This window comes from Talpa occidentalis, unplaced genomic scaffold (assembly GCF_014898055.3).
Source record: "Talpa occidentalis isolate TD23 unplaced genomic scaffold, MPIMG_talOcc4v2.1 talOcc4.11, whole genome shotgun sequence".
NCBI classification, from domain to species: domain Eukaryota; kingdom Metazoa; phylum Chordata; class Mammalia; order Eulipotyphla; family Talpidae; genus Talpa; species Talpa occidentalis.
The window spans coordinates 36,394,142-36,409,629 of record NW_023601104.1 but is presented as its reverse complement, the minus strand read 5'-3'; the positions used below and the strand labels follow the sequence as shown (position 1 = coordinate 36,409,629).

The 15,488-nt window shown below is 40.5% G+C and overlaps 1 protein-coding gene across 2 annotated transcripts in view; it reads right to left on the bottom strand.

Moving 5' to 3' along the window:
- Nucleotides 1–14,875, bottom strand: part of ARIH1 (ariadne RBR E3 ubiquitin protein ligase 1) — a 100,468-nt gene extending 85,593 nt beyond the window's left edge. The window contains exon 1 of one of the 2 annotated variants that reach the window (XM_037502884.1): nt 14,193–14,875. In XM_037502884.1, coding sequence (XP_037358781.1) covers nt 14,193–14,561 — 369 coding nt within the window. In that variant the 5' untranslated portion in view covers nt 14,562–14,875. The remainder of the gene's footprint in view (nt 1–14,192) is intronic. The other variant, XM_054688628.1, reaches the window with a different exon arrangement.
- Nucleotides 14,876–15,488: the final 613 nt, after the last annotated feature.

The window sequence follows — 15,488 nt, the reverse complement described above, 5'->3', positions numbered from 1 at the left end:
ATCAAAATCAAGACAAAAACCATCGTTGTCACCTCCCCACGAATCTCACCCACATCTGTGTCACCCAGTCCACGACCAAAAGGCAAGTGCAGTTTCTTCACGTGTCTCTCGGCTCCCTATGCCTCCTCCAGGTCTGCTGGCTCTCTATCCTGCTTCCTTCCTTCCTCAATCTCCTCTGCACCTCTTCTCCCTGCTCAGCTATACCCTCCTTTGGGGTGGGGCAGGAAACCTGAACCTACCCCTTTCCTGGGGACTACCCTGTTACAACCCCAGAAGAAACACAACATAGCAATACCTTGATTTTCTACCAATGAGAGTCACTTTGGACTTCTAATTTTTTGAATTATAAGATAATACAACGTGCAATCTTTTAAATCATTAAATTTATTAGAGTAGCAAAAGGAAACATACTGATATTTGAAGAAGTGTCTTAAGAGATGGTGGGTCTTCTCCTTAGGACATCTTCTAAGTTGTGGGATTTCACAAGGCCAATGTTAAACATCTAAAGGTAAAATCTCTGAGAATACTGAAAAGTAAAGCTTCTGAAAGAGGAATAATCCATCCCCTATTTTTACAGACTCCACTCTTGTCTACACCTTGATCCCAGGCACCAGAAACTATAACTCCCAGGATGCCATTAACCTAACCTCCTGAATGTAAGGCTATAGGAAACTAAAGGTGGAACTAAGTGACAGTGCTTGGCTTATAAATGAACACATACATACTTTTGCTCACTTGCTTTTCCTGCTCTGACTTGCACCCTGGTACTTGCTTGAAGGAGATACACAGGAGGAGACATGTAGAGGAGAGACATGAGGGAAGGTTGTACCAGGTCCTTGGCAGAAACAATGGCAGCCGTTATCTTGATGTGGTATATTTTGAATTTTGAGTCTCTCCTGTCCCAGCTCTCTAGAATCTGCCTAACACCTTGTGGCTCTTTGACAGAAGGTACCTTAGACCTGCAGCAAGCTTTTGGACCTCAGGGGTCTCACCTCAGGCTGCAAAGGTTTGAATGGGCATTTGCCCATGAGGATATGGGTGATTTCTGGAGTTTTACTGGGAAGTTATAATTTGAAATCCTTTATTCTCTATGTACACCAATTCTATTAAAAAATCTATCACACTAAGCATATGTTTCCTTTGTCTTTATGTGCACAGATGGCCAAGACAAATCCCTTTTAAAGCGTGCACTCCTTGACAGCTTAAGCTCACTAAGTAGCCCTTGGTCATACACTAACACAGAAAGAACCTTCTAGCAATACAGGGAGACAAAGTCTGGGAGCCTCAGGGGAGGAATTAGTGAGAAAATAGCAGCATTGAAGACTCTTCTTGGGTTGAAGACTCTAAAGGGCCAGCAAGAGATCAGAGATAGACTGAAATTAAAGGACTAAAATTCAACCTTACTGCATTAAAGTAACCATTCAGCACTCTTAACTACTAAGCAGGAAGAAGAAAGACATTCTCTCTGTAGAAATCTACCCTCATAGTGCAGCTGGAGTCTCAGAAGCAAAGGGGATAAAAGAACTGTGAATTTCTAAGACTATTTCCAAAACTGGTAACAAGACATACCACCACAGATTCTGGAAAGGATCTGAAAACTAAGTGGCATAAAAATGAAGAAAACCACTACTAGAGCCATTAATGGCTTTTGAATAGTCTTTCAAAACCAAACTATCCAGATTAAAGACTTCCTTCAAAAACACTGGAATCTTTAAAGCACTGAAAGAAAACAACAAACCTCAAGTTATATACATAGCAAAAAAAAAAAACAAAAACAACAAACTTCAAAAATGGAGGTGAAGTAAATATTTACAAAAAGAATGTTTAAAAGTACCTCTTACTTTGCCAGGTACTGTTCAGTGCACTGGAACAACAGACACAAATAAAACAAAGTCCCTTTCACAGAGCTTTTATTTTAAAGAATACTGACATATTAGTAAATATGCCAGGTGGTATCTTTGCTAGCTCCTCCTTTTAAAAAAATTAACTATCCCATCCCATTTCCCCAACTAGTCATATTTTATAACTCACATTTCCTAGATTCTACTTCATAAGTACGATCTATATTTCTGTTAATACATCCCCTTAGCATCTAACATAGCTTTTATACAAACATTTCTCATTAATCAGTAATACTTATTTTTTAATTTAGAACCCACTGTTAATGTACAGTAAGCTCATAAAGTGTGGTTAATTTGCAAACGGGCATTTCCTGAATGATTAAGATTTCAGAATGTGAATGTAGCAATTCTCAACTTGTTTGGTCTCAAACCCTTTTTCATCTTAAAAATTACTGAGTACAACAAAGAGATCTGTTTGAGTTAAAACTACCAATATTTGTCACATCAGATATTAAAATGGAGATTTAAAAAATTCGTAATTTTAAAATAACAGTGCAAAAATTACTGTAAAATTATATATTGCAAAACAAAAAATTTAGTGAGAAAAGTGTACTATTTTACATGTTTGAAAGCCTCGTTAATACTCAGCTAAATAGAAAATAGCTAGATTCTCCTATCTGCTTCTGCATTCAGTCTCTTGGATATGCTCTTGTTTGAAGAAGAAAGAAAATATGGCCTCACAAAGATACATAGCTGGAAAAGGAAGGTGCACTTTCTTAGATCTTTCAGATAATTACAGATATTCTGTTTGCTATTACACCAAAACTCAAAAATGCAAAACTGTATAAAAGAATTTTTCCTGCTCTTGTTATATGAAAATCTTAAGGTCTATCCTGAACTGTGAATGGATAATTTACCAAATGACCACAAATATCACAGTTGGTCAATGGGAAAAGTGACCACAGGAAAATACTGATAACGTCACACAGATCTTCCAAATGTTCACATATTTTATTACACAGTACCTCCTCAGGAGTTTTTAAGTACTAGGAAGCTACCAGTGTTACAGTGGCAGATAGGTTTCCCAAAATTATAACTTTTACATAAAAATTTAAAAATTTATCATTGACAATAACTACTGCAAACCATTTAATAAGACAACCACTGTACTTCAGTATACAGAAGAGCTTCAGGCACACCTACAATTTTGCCACATAATCTATTATGATATGTACTCATGGGTTAAGATATAATAAAACTAGTAATTTTTACAGTATCACCCAGGACAGTAAGTGAAATTGGTATTTTTTTTTAAAAAGATTTATTTATACAAGAACTGGGATACAGGTCAGAGGCGTGGGAGGGTGAGAGAATTCACCAGAGACAGAGTGGGGAGCAGAACAGGCAGACGGACCAAAGACACTGCTGAGGGGAGCAGCAGGAGAGGTCTGCAGCGCCATGTGGGTTTTTTCTGGCCAGCCAGGATCGGACCTGCGCTGCACAGGCTGTGGACAGCTTCACCGAGCAGTGCTCAACCCACTGCGCCACCGGGGAGGCCCAAAACTGGTATTTTTTACTGTGGGTGTGGCAATGAAGAATACAGTGACTACTACAAATACAATTTGGTACTACTAATTTGATCTGTGCTAAGGTTCCAGTGGTTTTACCCACTCGTCTGTACTATGAGTACAAATGCCAGCATATTAAAAAGGTAAATATTGTCTTAGTATTATCATAAAATAGTTTGCTCTCATGGATGGTATTTTTGAGAACTACTGTATTAGAGACACTCACTTGCTTTTAACATCAGTGTCAGTTTATGTAAAGTGCCAGGGAATTATACACAAACAATAAAGTTTAAGCCAGAAAGGTCACTACATATATCGCAGGCCTTTAAAAGCTTGTCCTCTTGTAATTTAAACACTTTTTTTCTTGCCATCTTCTTATGCTAACACTGTGGCATTATCTAGAAATCATAATTTTTATTAGTGCCAGAAGAGAATCTCATTTGCCTCAGAAAAGGAAACTAAATCAGCAAGCATTTAGGAGACAATGACAACCATCACTGTGCAGCCAATTTCGTAAAATAGCGTGGAGGTTCTTCCAAAAAAACTACAAATACAACTACCATGTGATCCAGTGATCCCATTCCTGGGTATGTACAAAACAAAAACAAAAACAAAAACAAAAAAACTATGAAAACACTAAAATTTGAAAGGATATAAGCATGTCTACATTCACTGCAGCACTGTTTACAATACAGAATACAACATATTACAAGATATGGAAACAACCCAAGTGCCCCTTAAGTATGGATAAATTTTATATACATGTATGAATCAGAGATATATAAGAATATTACTCAGTCATAAAAAAGGATGAAATCTTGCCATTTTTCCTAACATGGATGTACCTTGTGGGAATTCTGTTAAGTGAAATAAGTCAAAAAGAGAGAGATGTTATTTTATATGATTTCATTCATTTGTGAAAGGTAAAGAAAAGTGAAAGCAATCAAAAACAGCAAAACAAATCCTTAGACTCAGACAAAATGGTGGTTTGCCTAAGGGGACATCAAAATCATGAAAGAGGGTGGATGGTGCGGGATGGTGACTGGACATCTGATGCTAGGTATGGTGTAAAATATACAGTTGCTGAGGGGAGAAAATGTACACCTGAAACCTATGAAGTGTTATAAAACTATGTTATCTCAATAAAAAGAACTGTAAAAAAACAAGTACTTGGGGCCTCCCCTGGTGGCGCAGTCGCTGAGCGCTGGGCTGCGAAGCTCCCCTCAGCCTCTGCAGCACCGGTTTGATTCCTGGCCGCTGGCGAGGGTCCCACACAGCGCACAGACCTCTCCTGCCACGCCCGCTGCTCCCCTCAGCAGTGTACTTTGTCAGTCTGCCTGTTCTGCTCCCCACTCTGGCTCTGATGAATTCTCTCACCCTCCTATGCTTGTGACTAAACCCAGAGCTTGTATAAATAAATAAATAAATCTTAAAACAAACAAACAAGTACTCACTGAGTTTCTATTATGTCAGAGACAACATTGTTGTGCCATGTGCTGTGGATAAATACAACTCACCTCTTACACTGAAAACCATATGTAACTAGCTAGAAAGACTTAGTCAATGGAATAGCTATATTACAATCTCATATAGGCTACACCAAACATCATAGCAAGTGCTATGCAAACATACATGGAAACACTAGAAAAATAGGGGATGGGACCTGGACAGGGTCAAACTGAGCAGGGTCTGAATAGGAGTACATCAGGGAATTTGGAGATGCTTTAGAGAAGAGGGACCAGTATGAGCAAATATGGGAAAACACAAATGTGTATTATACGCTGAGTAATTGTAAGTGGTACAAATGAAGGTGGTGGGACAATCAGGAACAGCATGAGATGAGATTAAAAATTAGCAGACATCAAGATCATGAATCCACAAATATCACATTAAGTAGCTGGGGCTGGACTTACAACAGGAAATATGTGTGTGGCGCCAGGGGAGACACAATGAAGTCTTTCTAGCAGGAAAGTGACTGCTATATTTGTATTTAGTACTATGACATACAGACTGGAAGCCTACCAACAAGGAAGGAAATAGGAAGAGGCCCTAGGTTGGCATTAGTTAGTAAAAAAAAAATTAGGAATTACATACAACAAATTTCATAATTAACTTGATTAGGGATAACTGAATGTAGGAAATGAAGGGAAAAAAGAATCAAGGATAATTCTCAAATTCCAAGAACGGTTAACTGGTAAGTCAAATAAGGGAACTAGAGCCTTGAGGAAAGAAGGCAGTAAATTTGGATTTCAGAAACACCTGTCCATAAAGTCACAAATCTCAGTATGTGCACATTACAGGGCTTTCTTTATAAATACTTGCTAAAAATCAGACAATACCTATTAGTCTCTAGCTTATACTTAATTCTTTTTAAAAAGTGCAATTGTGATTAAGAGAGACTATATTACCAAAGTAACTCTAGTCAGTTAATATTTGAATTAGAAGTATGACAGTTTCAAAAAAGCTAGCAAAGCAAGCCTGTAGAGAAGTGTCTGGGATTATAGCTATTCTAAGCATTGTCTAAACAAATGTCTTAGTAATAAGGAAACGTTACCTAATACTTCAGTATCTGCTATACCTTTTGCCAAAATGTATTAAGTGTCAGATCACTTGTGATACTTCTTTTAAATGGAATATAGAAAAAAAGGAAAATGCTACTGAACAAATGTTTACATGAAAAAATGTTAGGGGAAAACTCCCAGAACAGTATTTGTTACTTCTCATTTAAATACTTTTAACTTTTTGGTCTCAATACTAGTGGCTTTCTTTTCTTTTTTTTTTATAAGATTTATTTATTTGTGTACAAGAACTGGGGTACAGGCCAGAGACATGGGAGGGTGAGAGATTCACCAGATAGAGATCAGGGAGCAGAACAGGCAGATGGACCAAAAGCACTGCTGAGGGGAGCAGCAGGCGAGACAGGAGAGATCTGCCACGCCATGTGGGAATCTCCCAGGCAGGCCAGGAAAGTGGCTCTCATTTTAAAAAAATGATATAAAGTATATTCTGAAAAGTTAAATTGCCAGAGCAGCTGCCAGCTCAATAAGAACTTTTAAAGTCACCTTCTGAGATGCCAAACTACCCACCAATTTAATTCAAACTCCAAATAGGGAATCTATGATACATCAAGAAATAAGACACTATTCAATATTAAGGTAAGATTAAAACAAAAACAAAACAAAACAAAAAACATGAGTCAGATGAATGCCTGTCACTGGGTGAACAAAAATTTAGAAAGAAAGCAAAAACCTAGGGAAAAATTATATGACTGAGGAAATCTACTGACTCTAAAAGTACACTGGCTTTTTGGAATTAGAGATCCAACATTTGTCCATATTTTAATTAGCCTCCACAGTTTTGATTTGTAAGAAATACATTAGGCTTTTAAAAAACTGAAAATAAAACAAGGACTGCTACTACAATCTCCATGGGCTTCAAAGAATCCAAACAATCTATGTTAGAAGCCTTTGATTATAGATGACTCTCACCTAATAATTAGTGGTTATCAAATGTCGGCCTAAAAAATTATTTATCTCATTATTTAATGGGAACAATTAAGCTACTTGTAGTTATATAATAACACAGTATCAAGATAAAGGATGAACTATATACAGACTATTACTATAATATGTATATATGTGGCCAGTATTACTATACCTACTAAAGAAAAACGGTCTAAAGGAAAACAGAGTAGACAATATATATTACCAAAACTACAGGTTCACTGTCATAAAAGGAATGAAGGGGGATTGATTAACTTCAGAAAGAAAAGTTCTTCCTTCAGGATTCAAAAACAGATGTCAGAACAAAACAAAACCTAGGAACAATGAGTGATAGTTAACATTAAAGTAGAACTTAATTCCATTAAAAAATTAAGATTTAGGGCCTCCCCGGTGGCGCAGCGGTTGAGCGCTGGGTTGCAAAGCTGCCCGCAGCCTCTGCGGCGCCAGTTCAATCCCCTGCTGCTCCCGGGCTGCTCCCCGGCCTCCGGAGGAGGGTCCCACATGGCGCATAGACCTCTCCTGCCGCCCACTGCTCCCCTCAGCAGTGTACTTCGGTCCTTCTGCCTGCTCTGCTCCCCGCTCTGGCTCTGGTGAATTCTCTCACCCTCCCACGCTTCTGACTGTACCCAGTGCTTGTATGAATAAATAAATAAATAAATAAATAAATAAATAAATAAATAAATAAAAAACTTAAAAAATTAAAAAAAAAATTTAAGATTTAAACATCAGAATAAGCGGTATCACAAAATAGCTTACTGTGACTTATTTGTAGTTAAGTAGACTGAAATGTTTGAGAGGATTCCTTACTTAGAGACACTGAACAAGAATGAAGGCTCTCAACCCTGGCTGTATATTAAAATAATCCAGAGAATGCCTGATCCAAACTCCCATTTACTTCATCTGGAGCACGGCCAAAGTACTTGCATTAAAAAAAAAAAAAATCCCAGGAAAAGAAATCTGAATGAATAGATTGCATCAATGTCAATATACTGGTTGTGATATGATGCTGTAATTTTGTAAGATGTCACCACTGTAAAAAAAAAAAAAAAAAAAAAAAAACAGGAAATGGCATATGGAATCTCTTGTAATACCATTATTTCTTATAATAGTGTATGAATCTATAATCACCTCAAAATAAAAAATGTTATGTAAAAAATCCCCAGGTTACATAAGATAAAGTTAAGGGAAAAATCAGTTGACTGGAGAATCTCAAATTCCTGTCAATTTTAAGAGACTGCAAATTATTCTTTTACTCTGTCATTGCAAGATAATTAGAAATGCTTACCATTTTAACTCAAAAGTACTATGCCCTCCCTCCTATTAGTATATAAACTCACAGGATAGATAAACATACAATAGTAGTCATTCACCTTGTAACTAAGGCATATATATCATATAGTAGACAGCCTCTAAAACCAAGGCTCCCCACTGTCTGGTTTTCAAACTTCTTTTTTTTTTTTTTTTTAAAGATTTATGTTTTTATATAAAAACAGGGGTACAGGCTAGATGCGCAGGAGGGTGAGAGGATTCACCAGAGACAGAGCGGGGAACAGCGCAGGCAGACTGACAAAATACACTGCTGAGGGGAGCAGTGGGCGAGACAGGAGAGGTCTGCTTCGCCATGTGGGATTCTCGCCAGCCAGACAGGATCGAACCCGCGCTACAGAGGCTGCGGACAGCTACATAATGTGGCGCTCAACCACCTGCGCCACCAGGGAGGCCCTGGTTTTCAAACTCTGAAGGGTAGACTAGACTTAGTAATTTATTACAAGTAGAATATGGCAAAGCAAGGGGATGTCATTTCTGAAATGAAGTTATAAAAGGACAGTGGCTTTCATCTTGGAGGCTCTCAGATTTCTTGCTCTAAAGAAGCTATTGTGCTTTGATCACTTTATGGAGAAGACCACAAGGCAAATAATTGATGCCTCTGGTCCAACAACCATCCAGTGAATAATCTGAAGTCTACCAAGAGGCACATGAGTTTGGAAAAAGACCCTAATCTAATCAACTCTTGAAAGCAGCAAACCAGCTGATACCTTGTAGTTGTGGCCATTTATAACAGACCCTGGGCCAGCGGTAGCCAGCTTAACTGCACCCTGAACTGTGATATGAAGAAGCCAAGAGATGTTTGTTTTGGGGGGTAACACAGAGCTAAAGACAACTAATATAAATGGCAACCACAGGTTAAATCTAAAAGAAAGGAATCTAATCTGCTGACTTCTGCCCACCTTTCTTTGTCTTCATCAAGCATCTCAGTTTCTACATTATCACCTACAATTTATAAACTCCATTCTACTTCAGTTGACCTCACCATTACTTAGACACTTTCCCCATTCTCACTTTGTTCAGTTTCTTAGAATGGCTTCCTATCCCTCTTTTCTGTCCATCCAAATTGTAGCCACCTTCCAGATAATACTACACATGACTCTTTCATAAATACTTAATACTATCTACTATCCATTTGGTGCTAACCTAATGGTTTTAAGTCTCTATATTCAAAGAGATATTTCTCATTCTCCTCAACATTCAGTGAAGAATTAAGCAGGTGCATTTACAGTATCCAAGACCTTATGATCACCTCCAGTGTATTATGTAACTATTTTTGTTTAAAAACAAAAAGCTCAGGGGGTGGGGATGAGTAGAAAGAAAACCAAGTGCTCCAACCTAGAATGAGATGTCACTAGTTCGGTTTGCACATCCAAAACAACTGAGTAAAGATCACATTATCCTGAGAATAGCAGTAATGATGACAAATGCTCTCCAACTCTATGATTAGCTTGGTTAACTATTATCCAGGTTCTTGAAATGTTTGTTCCTTTTGTTTGTTTCTTAAACAACTTATCTTCCATCATTAACCCACCTCTTGTAACTTACCACTAGTCATAACATTGCCTTAAACTTTCAATTAAATCAGTGGGCCTCAAACTTTAGCTTGCATCAGCATTCTCTGGAATATTTGTTGTAACAGTCTGCTGGATCTCCACTCCAAGAATTTCTGACTATTGTGATAAGCAATTCAACAAATGTCAATGTAAATTAAAATTTATAGCTGGGAAAAGATAAAAGTTCAACAGTAAACTATACCAAATACTTTTAATAGCTTCGCCGCACACACTCTCTTCATCCCTCCCTATCCAAACAGGTTAATCAATTTAAGTTTTCTTGATAAGCATACTTGAATTCAATTTCTTGAAAATAATGAGCATCTCCAATTAAAAGATCAGCAAAAGCATTACTGGCCAAAAAAAAACAAAAAAAGGACCAACCTAATATTCAACTGTTTTTAACTTAGTAGATTAAAAAAAAAAAAAACAAAAAAACAAGAACAGAAACTGAAGGTTCTGGGATGTAAAATAGCTTGCAAGGAAAAGACAAAGACCAGGGTTAGAACACTTTCCCCAGCCAGTACCCAATGATATGGAATATACTGCCACTCTTAATTTATGCTTGAAAGCTCCCCTTAGAAGTTCTTTAATTAAAGCTTTCAATTAAAATAAACAGATGAAATAAAGATTTCCAATCAACAGCAAAGGTAAAGGTTAGATAATTCTGCTACCTTTAACAGAGGTTATTATTTAGTATAATAAATCTTAGAATAGTGAGATGCCCACCTACTTCTATTTATACCTCTTTGACTACTCACAGCCAACATCCCCAAACCCCTCCTTCCCCAATGCACCTTTTTAAAATGTGTTCCTACGTGTTACTGGTCTTCTCACGCTACTCATTCTCTCTGAGTCAAAATCATGACAGTAAATGAACAATGACTATTCCAGTAGTTCTAAACTATCACTGGAGTTACTAAAAATATCTAAATGCTTAGACGCCACTTCAGATTTAACTAATGAACAACAATCTCTGGGAATGGAGCCCAGAGACCTCTATGTTCCCCACCTCTCTATGCACCTTAAGCAAGAATCATGTCCTCTATACTAAGACTGGCACAGATATAAGATACAACCAGTATCTGCTCAACACTGTTGTGGAAACACAAAATGGCAAGTTTAAATATTCCCTCAGTTATAGAATTGCATAGTGCTAAATAAATAAGCTATTTAGGCAGTTACATTAGAAAAACACTTTTTTTTTTTTTTTACGTTAGCAATACTAGTTAAGAATTGGGTAAGGGTTTTAAGTATTTCCCTAACATCAGTATAGGTTAAAGAAAATCCCTGACTTTTTAAAATTCAAAAACTAAGGTAGCCACAAAAGATTTAAATATAATACCAAATTAAACAAAAACAACAAGAGTTACAGACTGTCAGAAAATCGAGTTTCCTAAAGTAGTGTTGACTTAACTGAAGACCAGAACTAACCTGCAACAGCATGTATCTGTTGCTGCCACTTCCAGAAAAAGCAAATTCCCAAGAAAAGATTGAAGTAAGCTAACCATCTTTTTCTCCTGCAAATTTCTTTTCAAATTCAATAATAACGTATCTAATTTCATATTGAAAAGTACCATTGAGGATCAGGGGATTTACCTGAATAAACAGCAAGGTGTTTCATGAACTAAGTAAACAATGGTTTTTGACTTGAAAAAACTTAAAATTTATTGTCACATTAAATAATGTTATTTTTAAAAGGAAAAACCTAGACAACCAATAGTTAAAGCCCCTATGAATATAAAGAGGCCTTTTATATTCCTAAAGGGGTAAAATGGACAAAAGCAAAAGGCAATTTATGAAAAGAAATATCAATGCCCAGGGTTAAAATTTCAGTCTCATCAATTACAAAATGGTGTATTTTTAAAATGATCATTTTTACCCTAGTAAAACACTGATGGGGGAAACTAGAATATTTTTCTGAAAGCTATATGGTAATATGTATCAAATGACTTGAAAATAAGCAAATCTTTTAACTCAGCAATACTATCCTAAGAAAATAGGAAAACATTCTATGAGAATATGATAGTCCCAATGATGTTTGTGAAAGTCAAAAATTTAAAAAAAAAAAGTCCATGACAACAGATTGATTAAATATATTAGACACTTACTCGCCTAAGCACTTGAAAAATACTTCTCGTTTTTGTAACCTGCTTTTTTCCTACTGAAAACATACACAGTACAATGTTAATGCTATTATTAAAAAATATGTACAGCTTCCTGAGAGGTCTGGAAATATAACTATTGTTCAAATTTTGGTGCATCCCTGGATGGTAAGTTTATTTTCTTTTTATTCTTTTCTTGCCTCGTAAGTTTTTTTCTAACAATGTGCCGCATTACCAGTGTAAAAGTGTACATCTATTAACATATAACTAACGAGTAGTTGAGATTTAGTAAGTATACCATTTGGAAAAAAAATGATCTGGGATATGGGATACAACCTACCCTTTTATTTATTGATATTTCTAAATTTGAACTTTCAACAAGGGATATTTATATATTCAGAATTCTATGAAGCAGACTAGTAAAGAGAAGAGTTTTCAAAAATCGGGCATGGAAACATGGTAAAAGTAGGCCATCTAAAAAAAATCCCTAGTATTTTGAAAGTCTTATAGATCATTTCATCTGCATTTATTCTCTCTCCCCTAAATTAACAAAGAATGATGTCATATGCATTAGCTACATCTCTGCAAGTGACGTGAACTTGTAAGGTTGGGGCTCAGTGATTAAGACAGACCTAAGTACAGAGAAAGTTGGATGAGATTTAACATGTAAAACAGACCATCAGTTTAAAAAGTTAACTAAAAATACTCATGATTTAAAAAAAAAATAATCTAAGATGCCAATAAAGCTAACTAATAAGTTTGAAAACGTCAGACATTACATAGTTTTAAATAAATGAAGAGAACTTTAAGATTTTACTGTTATTTCGATCAAGTTTCCTCAAGGGGGGAAAAAATAAGTAAATTTCCCTAGTGACCAAGGAACTGTCATATTTTTAGGATCACAAAAGGAGCAGCAAAATTTATCTTTATTTTACAACCCTTCCATTTCCAACATAGACTGAATTATCCTTATGCCTTGAGATTTCCTGTTCAGGAACAGTACTATCAGATTTTACTGTTATTCAAAATACAGATTTCAAATGGGCCGAAATAGATTGCTCGATGTTTGAGTGTGTTGCTTACTAGACAATTCTGTAAAAATCTGTCAATCATGCAGCAAAAAGTAGGTAGTGACATAGGACTGATTTGCCCGTGAATATTTAGCTAGCCAATTTTAAGAGGGAAAAAAAGCAATGACTGACATACAACACGACAAGAGTAACTTGCTGTTTATGCGTAGTTACCTTCAACGTACAATAACTACCCTAGTGTTTTCGGAAAGTTGCACTAAAATCAAGACTCCATTTTTATCCTTCATTCATAACTTCATTCACCATCACTATGTTTGTCCAAAGAAATGAAAGCTTTTGATGTCCTAAATCTCAAAATGCAAATTCTCACCCACAAAGTTAAATGAGATGTGGTTATCAACACAAGATTAACTTACTGATCACGAAATATAAATTATCAGAGAAAGGAATCCAGGAGCAGAAAGGCTTTACTTTCTAACTCACAATAGAGTGTTGTCCACTAATAGACAATAACACTGTTTGTTGTTGTTGTTGTTGTTTGAGCTGCAAGGCTGGGGATGCAATCTGCAGAACTATTCCAACAGCTTCAACTAAGTCATATGTTACAACTGGAAAAAGTAGCAGTTAAGTCCCAAACCAACAGGGCTAGGACTAGATGCAAGCAGACGCCGCACCATCAGAAAAGAAGGCCCATCAGCCCGTCTTCCGAGAAACAGTTCCCTTCCCCCACCTTTAAGTAGGCACTTAAGTCTGCCAAGCAGATCTATTTCTTTATTAACTGGAGCCCACTTGGGGCAACCGTACACCAGAGCTGCTCTCCGGCCTACTCCAAACCATTCCAAAAGTGCTCAAGTTGAGACTGAAGGCCGGGGTAACCCTCTCGGGCGCCCAGCTCTGCATGCTCTTCTCCACCCCACCCCCCTCCGCCCCGCCCCAGCAGGCGCTCCTGGGTCCAGAGGAAGGACACCGGACCCAGGGACAGGCAGGAGTTGCCCGCAAGAGCAGTCGCCGGCGGCCGGCGGCCTCCGCCATAGCCGGACCTGGAAAGCACCGCCCCCAGCGTACCTCCCCACACCCGGCTAACCCGCGACGGTCGGCTTTCGACACCCTGAATCCCCAGCAGAGGCAGCGGAGGAGACAGACCCAGGAGGCACCAGGCTGGGCTGAGAACCAGGCCCAGGCCTGCCCCTCCGGGCCGCGCGGGTCGCCAGAATCCGCTCCCCGGTCCGGCCCGGTCCAGCCGGCGCGGCGGCCACCCTCACCTGGATGACCTCGTTGACCTCCCGGATACATTCCACCATGTGTTGCAGAATCTGCTCGGCCGTGAGCACCTCGTAGCGGTAATCCTCCTCCTGCTCGTGCCCCGGCCCGCCGCCGCCGCCGCCGCCGCCGCCTCCGCCGCCGCCGGGCCCCAGCGCGCTGCCGCCGCCGCCGCCCGTCTCCCCGCACAGCAGTCCGTCCCGCTCCCCGCCGACGCCCAGCCCGGGCTCCACCAGCTCCACCTCGCCCAGATCCAGGTTATCATCGTCTGGCTCGTCCTCGTCCTCGTCCTCCTCCTCGGCGCCGCTGTCCTCCTCGCTGCACTCCTCGTCCTCGTCGAACTCGTAGTTGTAGCCCTCGTCCGAGTCCATGGCGCGACGCGCGGGGCCCGGCGGACGCTGGCCCTGAGGCGGGGAGAGGGCGGGGACGCCGAAGCCCCGGCTCTCGCTCCGGCTCCGGCTGATGTCCGGACGCAGGCCTGGCTCCGGCCCCGTGGGCCGCGGCTCCTCCCCGGGCGCGGCGGTTGGCGGTTGGCGGCGGGCGGCGGCGGGAGGGCGCGGAGGAGGGAGGGAGGGAGCGAGGGGGCCGCTGGCCGCCCGCCTCAGTCAGACGCGGCTCCACTCCGGCCGCCGAGAGAAAACAGTCCCCAGCGCCACCTCCACGGCCGCTGCTACCGCTACTGAGCCAACAAAGGGGCGTGCGTCACCGCGTCGCGCTGCGTCGTCGCGTCACTCCTCGGGGCGTCACCGCGCCCCGCCCCGCCGCCCCTGCGTGCGGTGCGGGGAGACCCCACCGTCCGGTCGGCCGGCCCCGGGGAGCGGAGCTGGGCCGACCTCGGCGTTTCGGTTCCGGCTGCGGCAGTTCCGTGGCCCGGGCGGAGATCAGGGGGCCCCGCGGCTGAGGGGGTCGCGGCCGGCTCGTCTCCGAGAAAGGCGGGGCCCGGACCGCGCAGGTGGTGGCTTGTGGCGCAGGCCTGGGGTTCCGGTCCCCGCTAGCCAGCGGGTGGGGAAGGCGGCCGCCCCGCCGGGCCCTGGAGACTTCCCGCGCGCCCTGAAGCAATCCCGGGAGGTCCTCTGCTGGGGAGCCAAAATTGTTGTGGCCCGGGTTATTACGTGGAAATCTGTTTGGGGGGAACCTCTGCACTGTGACAGGTGAACCTTATTTAGAGGCGTTAGCTGGAGTCTGTACACTGCGGCCTACGTGCCCTGGGTTTTAAATTTCTTCCAGTGACGTCATGTTTGAAAGCGTTTCCCGAACTCAACTCTGTAAACCCTAAACCACGCAAGCGGTCGTAACTT